This window comes from Canis lupus, chromosome 28 (assembly GCF_011100685.1).
Source record: "Canis lupus familiaris isolate Mischka breed German Shepherd chromosome 28, alternate assembly UU_Cfam_GSD_1.0, whole genome shotgun sequence".
NCBI lineage: Eukaryota > Metazoa > Chordata > Mammalia > Carnivora > Canidae > Canis > Canis lupus.
This window is the reverse complement of record NC_049249.1, coordinates 38,885,550-38,895,549: the sequence shown is the minus strand read 5'-3', so window position 1 is coordinate 38,895,549 and position 10,000 is coordinate 38,885,550. Positions and strand designations below refer to the sequence as shown.

At 52.8% G+C, this 10,000-nt stretch overlaps 1 protein-coding gene across 14 annotated transcripts in view; it reads left to right on the top strand.

Moving 5' to 3' along the window:
* EBF3 (EBF transcription factor 3) overlaps positions 1–10,000 on the top strand; it is a 117,383-nt gene that overhangs the window by 72,217 nt on the left and 35,166 nt on the right. For 10 of the 14 annotated variants that reach the window (XM_038579132.1, XM_038579133.1, XM_038579121.1 and 7 more), the window contains exons 7-8: positions 4,755–4,836; positions 8,603–8,747. In XM_038579132.1, the coding sequence (XP_038435060.1) occupies positions 4,755–4,836; positions 8,603–8,747 (227 nt within the window). The remainder of the gene's footprint in view (positions 1–4,754; positions 4,837–8,602; positions 8,748–10,000) is intronic. The other 4 variants (XM_038579122.1, XM_038579131.1, XM_038579127.1 and 1 more) reach the window with 1 other exon arrangement.

The window sequence follows — 10,000 nt, the reverse complement described above, 5'->3', positions numbered from 1 at the left end:
TCAAATTTCCCATATTGCCCATAGTGGAGGGCCGGAAGAGGAGGTCGTGCCTGCTGGGACAGAGGCTGGAATTGAGCCGTGGGAGGGGTGGGGGGGTCTCCTGCAAGCCAGAGCTCTTTGCTCTGAGCCCTGCGCTCCACCTGTGCTAAGGCGGGGGCCGGGGCATCCTCGGTGGGCCTGGCGGGCTCACACCTTGCAGCGTGCCGTCACTCACGTTTTCAAACACCGGCAAGACCAAGCCCCGGAAGAGTCTAAGACTTGGTGATTAAAAATTAAAAAAAAAAAAAAAAAAGAATCCCTGCATATAGGATTCCCGAAATGCCGAGAAGAGGTAATTTCAAACAAGTGATACCCACGTGCAAAAGGCAAGCAATTAAAACTGCTCAAAGTTCCTTTTTTTCCTCCTCATCACCAGGGTGCGCACGCCAAGCCCACTGCATTTCTAAGGAGACAATCTATTTCTCCTTTGACCAGAGGGAAAAAAATCATTATTACATGATTAGTGGCTTCAAGTTAGGTGAGAAGCAGCAGTGCAGGGAAGGCGGTGAGGATGAGTGGTATTAATTACCTAACACTTGCTGGCAAGATAATTTTATCAGTGATTTGGCCACTGGTAAGTTGCAGCTTTTGATAAAAGTGGGCAAGTTCTTAGCCACTGGAAACATGAGGGAAGGGGATGGTGTCAGATGAAATGCATCTCATCAGCTTTTCTCTGACAAACCAAATTCATTCCTTATGTAATTGATAACGGCCTTGTCCAATTATTTCGCACATTACAATACACAGAGGCCCCCTTTACAGGTTTTGCAGGGCTGTAATTAGCTATGCTAATATCCCCTTCATTGGTCCTAATATTGCTCAACACCTTTTGCCATCCTGGAACCCACGAGAGCCCCATGGCCTGTCAGGACCGCTGATTATTGAGAAGGATAGCTTTAATCAAACATAATTGCAGTTAATTTTTCTCTCCTGCTCTCTGTTGCCAGCGTCTAACGCCACGGACTCCTTGATATTCCATTAAATTACAATTAAGCAGCCTCCTTTGTTTCCGATCGTCCTGAACACCACCACAAAGTTGTGCGGCCGTTTAAAGGAGAGCTGTTTGTCCTAATTGCCTACGCGCACACAAAGGGCCAATTTACACAATGCCCATGTAGAATTTAAACAGTTCATAATGTAATGGATATTACACAGGAGCCTAACACTACAATTAAAATGATTTTCATCAGATAGAGAAGCTCTGGTTAATCAGCTTCATAAAAGTAAATATAAATGAACTAATTCATAGCTTAAACACACAGAAGTGGAGCAGACTCTGAAATGAGTCACTGCGGTGGGGGCTCGCCCCGTATCGTGGTGGCCGGAGGCTCCGGTCCCGACGGTTGGGCCCGCTGCTTGTCGTGGGCCCGCTCGGGGCGTCCTCGTCGGCCGCGGCTGCCCGGGAGGATGCTGACCTGGGCGCAGCCGGGACCAAACTCAACTTTCCTTGGCGGGCGCAGCCGGGGGGCGGTTCCCGAAGACGCGAGGGCCTGCCCCGGGGTGGGGGTCTGGGTCTGCAGCGGGGGTCGCAGGTACCCCTCGCCGGAGCCCGTGGCTCTGCCGCCCCGACCCCCGGGCACCCACCTTCCAGGTGCTGGTGAGCAGGCCGCCCATGTGGCCTCTGCTAATCCCCGCACGCTTTCAGAGCTGAGACCTGGTTTCAGAAGTAATGAGATCATACCTCTCCCCCTTTTCTAATCGCTACTGAGAACTTTCCAGGATTCTGCACGCGGTCTCCGAGCAGAATATTACCGGGGAGTTTCAGGGGCCGTGCAGCAGTTTGCCCTGGGCTGCTGTCTTCCCTCCTGCCTGAGAGAAACAAGTAAATAAAGCCCATATTTCAAGCTTGATTTACTCTGGTACCTACTGTGAAAGCTGATGGCTCTTTAGGGAAATAAAGACAGGGTCAGGGAATTAGTGTACATAATGGTCATTTTGATGATGGGCCAACAGATGCAATGGGAAGCACACTGTACACAATTAAGCATAATGTACTAATGACAGGTTAGAATTTTTATCGCCTCTTTGCCATCGAGCAGCAAATCCATGTTTAGCAGTAATAAAGAGTTTATTGGTGTTAAAGCCAAAGATTTTCTGACATAGGAAAGATTTTTCCTTTCATAACAAGAGTATTAAATCCTTTGTGTACTAGACTCTGCAAGTGAGATATGTAAAGTGGTTGTCAGATATTTCTTAGGGAAAAAAAAAAAGCCAATTACAGGGTAATTGAGTAAAAGGATGAGAATTATCATTTGACTTCACGTGTAGGGCATCCAGGGTCCTCACCCTCCCCAGACGTCATCACAGGCGTGTCACTCGCTGAGCCCTGGCTAGCGCCAGCGTCCCCTCGCGCTCTCCGTGCTTGCCTATGGTGTCAGCAGTCCCACGCCCTCTGCCGTGGGAAGGCCTAATTGAATCCTTCGGCTCGACGTCACCAAAACAGAGCTAAAAAGTGAGCACGAGGCTCCTCTTCCTGGCTGCAGCTTCCTCTCCCTGGCCCTGGATGTGGTGCCTGATTTGGCCTGTGTGATCGGGACCTGGGCGCTCTCCAGGGCCGTGCACACTACACCTCACCCCCACCTCCAACCCCAGTGTGCTTCCACGGCTCACGAGACACTTGGGATCCGGGCAGAAACTACCAGCGCCACATCCAGGATGAGCGCGTGTCTACCTGCACCCGAGCCAGTCCCCGGGAATGCTTAGGTGTTCGCGGGGGTCCGGCCCCCAACTTGGCGCTGCTACGTTTTGCACGCCCCTGGCAGTGGTCCAGGCCTGAGAGCCCCCCTCGCGGCCCCGGCTGTTAAAGACCAGCTTCAAAACCCGCTCCTCTCTCTTAGAGGTAAAAGGTGAACTGGCTAAAAAGACATCAAGGAATGTAAGGAAATCTCCTCTGGGGGTGGGGCAAGAAAAAAAATATTTCACATCACAAAAAAAGCTCCCCGTTAGATGGCTCTGTACAGATGAGAGCGTCTCAGGCCGGCGCCTGCTCAGAAGATTAGCCGGGTGGTAATGTGTGGCATAATTGCACCATGTGGCTGTCCCCGAAGTGAAAACCTAATTGCCTGACAGGACGATAACTTTGTGACGCCCTCACCTTGTTAGGGCCTTCCTGATGCAGTTCAAATGCATTGTGGCCGCAGGTGCGTCTAATTTACCTCTCTGCAGAGCGCGTGGAGTTTAATTGCACAGTGGTTGTTAGGAAAAATTGGTGGGTGGAATATCAAGTGACTTACTGTATGCTGATGGCAGATGGTGCTGAGAGGCACCGCGAGCTAAGTGTAGAGGTGAGGTGAGTTAATAAAAGATGTAAATTCTGGCCTAAAATAGTGAGGCCTGGTGGTATGTAAGAAAATTTAATTAAGTGGCCACTATTCTTTTCCCCATCAATTGGGTTTTCCTCTGCCGCGGTGAAAAGTCACCCGGGATGTGCTGGGAACGCAGGTAGAGAAATGAGCCTTCGTCCGCGGAGTCTTTCTTATTTTCTGATATGATAATTGTCAACAAGGAACCTTGACCGTAAGGTTGAGTTCAAGGAAATCACGTGACACTTCATGAAAAATTAATCCTCAGGTAGGACAGAGGATGTTGGGACAGAAAAGAGAGGAGTTTTGCTGGTAGCCTTGCTGGCCAGGATGCTCAGACGCGGGAAGAGGGCGCATATGTCGGCCCAGAGGACCCTACCCCTGCCCCACCGGGTCGGCCCGCAGTGGATGTGGCCTCGTCAAGATGAGGCAGAGCAAGACGCCCCCCCCCCCCTTGCAGGAGCAAGACCCCCTCCCATGTCCCCCTGTGGTGGGTGCTCCTGCCAGGCCTCCCAGCGCCCGCACACACGTGAGCCAGGGCTTGTGCACTTGTCACTGAGCATGAGGCCATGGAGGGGACAGCGTGATGAGGTCTTTGTCACAGCATCTCAACACGCTGTCAGGACCCCTGAATCTTCATGCCTCAGAGCACAGGGGCAGGGCTGGACGGGAATCAGAAACACTCTCGCCCCTGAGCCCAGCCCGGCGGCCGCTTCTCCTGCCCCTGACCTGAGCTGCGGCTTCATCGCTGTATCAAAATCCTCAATTATTTCCTTTAAAAACACAGGTAGGCCCTTCACGGCAGTCCTTGCAGTCCTCGAGACACACCCCCACGTCCTCTCTTTTCTCAAGGGTCCTGCCCACCTTAACTTTTACGATATGTCTTCGGAAGCCCGTTCACCCAGCAGCGGCGCCCTCTGGGGCCGGCTGGCCAGATGCAGCTTAGCGCGTCCAGTGAAGGTTGAATCACGGTAGAAGCAAGGATAGGTAGGACAGGTGGGCTTTGGGACCTCTCCTAAGGTGAGGTTTGCCATCTACCCAGGACTTGAGTGGGACCAGGCATCCCGTATTCTTACTTGGTGAAACTGGCAGCCCCGTCGGGTGGACCGTCCCCCGGCAGGTACCATGCAGGGGTCCAGGCCAGACACAGCCAAGGTCCAGACACAGGTCCAAGTCACAGCGGCTGCCACAAAGCCTGGAGACCCGCGACGTCAAGATGTGAGTCGCTGCTGGGGTCTGTGGCCGTCCCCGCAGGCGCCCGCCGCCAGGGTGGCATCTCGGTACCGCCCCCTGCAGGTGGCGGGCGGGCGGCCGCGGGTAGCCTCCACCTCTCCCCGCGCAACCGCGTCTTTCTAAAAGTTTGTGAGTTTGTCTGATGACCCTAACAAATATCCGTTTTTTGTATTTTTATAGATTCTTTCTAAAGTTTTTCCTCAAGTGCAATCAGAACTGTTTGAAGAATGCAGGCAACCCTCGAGATATGCGGAGATTCCAGGTACACGTCTCTCAAAGACACGCGGCCTCGGTCCGGACTTTTAACGTGAAATTTGCGTTCTCTGATGTTGCAATTGTTCAGAAAACAGTCGTTAGTTCTCCGAGGAGCAAACCAGAATTGGTTCATTTGATAAACTACTCCAACCAAATTGCTTTAACAACGATTCGGCCCCTTCCGTACGCCGGATTCACGGCGTCTGTGCACGGCCCACGGCAGCCGGCGTTGGCTCTGCACACGTGACCTCGGCTTTGTAAGGTGCGCCTCCGAGGGGGGTTGGCCGTGCCCAGCCTGTGCATAGGGCCGCCAGGCACCTGCAGGTGGGAGCTCTCAGAGCTGCAGGCGAGGCGGGGCTCCCCCTTCCTTTCAGCCACGGTGTCATAAAGACGGTTTTAGAATCTTCTCAAACACGTTCGTACGCAACGGAGCCTGTTCCTCAGTTGCACGTAGTCACGTCCCGTTGATTGGAACTGGGAGCCCGTGCTCAGGGGCCGCCTTTTAGGGATGGACGGGTGGAGTTTTCACGGGGCTGAGCCACAGGTGCAGGCGGTTGGGTGAGCACGAGACCTTGGCTCCTCCTCACGAAGGAGGCTGCACCTGTTTGACGCAGGCCTCTACAAGTTCCAGAATGTTCTCCGAGGTCAGGCTCCTCTCCCTCGGGGTGATGTGTTCTTGCTTTCCTTAAGCCCACACCTAATTGCTAGACCACGTTCCTGGATGCAGGCGAACTCATACTCTGGTTTGCTTCAGAGGATTCATCTCGAGGCAAGAAGGTAGAGAGCTTAGATGGGTTATCGCTGAGTTCATGTTTTTCTTGCCTTTGTGAATGATTTAGGAGGTTACTTCAGGGTGAAAGGTACTCCATGCACAATGGATTATTTGGCCGATTTTAATTGTAAAAATACTCTGGGCCGGGACACAGAACTGCTGCTCGTCCCTACCAACCAGAGAAGAATCTGGCAGCTAACGGGAACAAGCACTAGATGGGAGGACTTAGGATCAAACCGCTCAAGGTCATTTTTGGAAATTTAACTTATGTTCCAGTCCTTTAGGCCATGTGACATTGGTCTAGCCAGCCAGCCAACCAGAGAAGGGTGTGTGGGCTGGTCCACATTACACTCCGCGGGTGGGGACGGTGTCTCTCGTAAACAGCTGGGCCCACTTCCACTTTCTTGCCCCAGGCTGCCCGGTGATACCAGCCCGTCTAAGCGGAGTGGAGGTCACCCATTGTCTCACATGGGCCAACACGCCGTCAGTTGCAGATGAGCCCACAGTTACTAGAAGGATTTGCTCCACTCTCTGGCTCATCTCCTCGCCTCTCAGGAGGTTTACCTGGACCTAAGAGTATGTCAGGGTATTACTGACAGTATTTCCAGCTGGCTTCACCAACTCAGCACCTTCCTGTAGGTGCACGGCAGGGCTGGCCCAGGCCAAGACACAAAACACAGCTTGTCTGCTTCCTCTGCCGAGCCACATGCTTTTCCCTTGGTGACTGACCTATATAGAGATGACAGAGCAAAGACAGTGTCCTTTTTTTTTTTTAATTTTTATTTTTACCTTTCTTGTTTCTTTAATGTATCATAGTCTAAGAACTTGAGGAGGGTCAAGTCTGTGGCTCAGCGTTAGTTACGGGGCCTCACCTCATGCTCGGGTGGTGGTGGGCGTCCTCCAGAGCCCAGGCCAGGAGCAGCCCTGTGTCCTGGGGGCAGAGGCTGCTGGACCCTGCGGATGCCCGCCCCATGGGCGAGGGTCCAGGACAAGAGGATGACATGTCTGAAAGGGGACGTGGGGACGCCGACGGCGGTGCCCTCAGTGCTTTGAGGCTCAGAGGGGCCCAGTATTGTGGAGACTCCAGCAGTCTTGGCGAGGCTTACCTGGGAAAGAAGTGTCAAGGAAGCTGCCCCTGTGAGGGCGTTTTGGGGGGGTGCGGTGGGCACACCGCCTGCTTCACGACTTCCTGTGGGGACTGAGACTTTTTATGAAAAAAAAAAATCAGGGATCCCTGGGTGGCGCAGCGGTTTGGCGCCTGCCTTTGGCCCAGGGCGCGATCCTGGAGACCCGGGATCGAATCCCACGTCAGGCTCCCGGTGCATGGAGCCTGCTTCTCTCTCTGCCTGTGTCTCTGCCTCTCTCTCTCTCTCACAGTGTGCGCCTATCATAAATAAATAAAAAATTAAAAAAAAAAAATCAATTACACATATATTCAAATGCATATATAGACACATGTATATGTCATGCATATATATACACACACACATGGTTTTGACCTTTTTTAACCCCTAAAAATGCTATTTTAAAAAAAATTTTTGATCACTCTTATTTTTTTCCTAATAAACTTTTTTTTTGGGGGGGGAGGGGCAGAGGGAGAGAGCGAATCTCAGGCAGATTCCCCTGTGGAGCACAGAACCTGACACGGGGCTCGATCCCAAGACCCTGAGATCATGACCCTAGCCAAAATCCAGAGTCGGACGCCTAACTGACTGAGCCAACTGGCTGCCCCTCCAGTAAAGTGGTTTTCTTAAAAGGCAGTTTTAGGCTTTTGGGAAGAATCCTCGGAAGGTTCCGAGAACTGCCATGCACCCCCGGGCACGCCCTCTGTCCCCGTTGGCCCTGGTGCTAACGTCCTGCGTTGGCCGGGCACCCTGGCTACGTAGACTGGACCAGGGTTATGTTAACTGTGGTCCGCTGCAGCTCTGGCCGTTAGGAGTCATTTTCCGGGGCGTGTTTGGACACGTGCCGGGCAGCGGGGAGGGCAGACGTGGACTGGGAACCCCTTCCATTTCCTCGTCTCCTGCTCCAGCTGCGTGTTTCTCTGTGGGGTTGTCCTCGTCGATGGTGGTGCTGGCCCTCATCGCCCCAGTGTGGCCGGGAGCCAGGCTCCCCGCGCCCCCGACGCAGGTTCCCGCTGCACGAGTCCTGCTGGGAGACCCAGACTGAACCAGGGCTCACGTCGTGGCCGCTGGTATCAGCTCTTCGGGAGATAACGGACCACGCAGGCCCACCTCTGCTTAAGAAACATCTGGAGGCTGGGCAGTGAGTCCCGTTTCCCCGAGTCCATTCAAGGGTGCCGTCTCTGGGGTGCTTCGGCACAAGCTCACCTGGGACGGCGCCTGGGGTCGGCAAGGCGGTCCAGCGGCAGGGGCCTTGCCGTCCCCCGCGGTGAACTTGAGAAAGGATGCTTGCTCTGGATTGAAAACGCTGTCACTATTCATATCCAGCCCGGTCCTCTCAGGTGCAGAAAGTTCGTTACCAGACGTTAGATGTAATTGTCCCATCGACCCAGGGATCATGGATGATGGGCTGGGGTGGCGGGAGCTCTTCTGGTTTAGGGAGCTTGTTTTTTGGCAACTCTGAATCCTCACAACTCTTCAAGGGAGGACGGTCTCGAGTGAACTAATTTTAATTAGATAAACTATCTAATCGATATGTGAACAGATCAATCAAAACAGCAGCTTTAAAACGAGCGGCTGGAGGGGTGTTTCTGAAGCTAATGGCTAGAAGAATATTTCTCTGAATTGAATTCACTTGTTAGCATAATAGGAGATTAAACTGTAATTAGTGTAGCGGGTTTTGAAGAGAAGCAATCTTGAGTCAAAACAAAGCAAAACAACCCGCCCACCCCCACCAGCCAAAAAAGCTGCGGGTGCTGGCGGCCGGGAGGCCCCCCCAGGCGCGGGCGCGGCGCGGGGTGCGCGGCGGCTTCTGTTTCAGCCCCGGGCGGCTGTGCTTCCCTCCGCCAGCCCGTTTCATATCCACTTCGTCTTCGCAGGTTGTTGTGTCGACAACAGTCAACGTGGACGGCCACGTGCTGGCCGTGTCTGACAACATGTTTGTGCACAACAATTCCAAACACGGGCGGCGGGCCCGCCGCCTAGACCCGTCAGAAGGTACGGCCCCTTCTTATCTGGAAAATGGTAGGCACATGTTACATGTCTTTTTTTATTTGCAATGCTTCTTTTCTTTTGCACCATCCTTTATGTTGATCCATGTCGCGCTGCCCTCACCAGGGGCCCCTCCCGGGTCTGCGGGCCCCGCCTGGGCCTGGCCGCTCGCCCCCCGGAGCCCGCCTCCCCTTGTGGAGGGGCCTCGCCCACCTCACCTGCCATGGGCTTTCACTTTATTGTTTGTTTCTAAGCTTTCTTTTGCTTGGAGCTTTTCTTGCAGTTTTAGTTTATTTGGTTTTATTTTGGCTGTCCGAAGCCCCCATCCAGAAGGTCATCCCCGGATACTCCGTGCACGTGGCGGCGGGGGGTCACGGGGCTGCCCGTCAGCTCAGAACAGACTTCCGGAAGGACCATTTCCTGTCCCTGGATGGAGCGGGTTGGGGGCAGGGTGAAGGGTGTGAGGGGAAAAATCCGCATAAAATGTTTTATACCAAATGCTTGCAAGTGATTGACTTCCTGTTAAAAGAGAAGAACTTCACTAAGACTGATAGGCAGGGGGCGGTGGTCTTGGACGTGGAGTCCACATCCAGAGAGGCTTCAGGTGCAGAGAGCAGTCCCCAGCCCCTCCCGCACATCCCCACCACTCCTCACACCCCCTGGTCCTCTACCAAAACACTTCCCAATAATCATGAGATTCGGACCAACACAAATCATTGAGAAAGTAACATGAGGTATTTGTTTTTTTGTTATTTATTTATTTTTTTTCCTGCAAGTGAATTGCAAACCCCAAACAGCATGGTTGCCTCTTTTGGAGCAAAGAGCCCATAAAACTAAACCGTTTTAAGACAGATCCTCTACACCGAGGCCTCGAATTCGGGAGCCGCGCGTGAGGCAGACAGATGCGCACACGGGAAAATGAATGAAGCGTGTGTAGGTTATCAGAATGAAATAGGACTCAGACCTAGAAAAACTGGAAGACAGTTTATGAATCTGCTGTGGTCCACAAAAATAAACTAATTTGTTTTTCTACATTAATGACTAAGGTATAAGAGAACAAAAATACCGTAATTAAAGGTCGCCCTGGGCACCAGAGTCATTAGAATCTGTGACGTACTGTTTATCTCCTTCATATGCACTGAAGGTAGGTGTGTGTTTTGCTTAGCAACCATCACTAATGAGGTTCACAATTAAGAAGGTTGAATCCCTGGTCCTCGTCCCCTGCTTCCCCAGAGAGCCAGAGCTCACAACGCAGTAGGGTTCAAGGAGGCCCCCTCAGCCCTCTG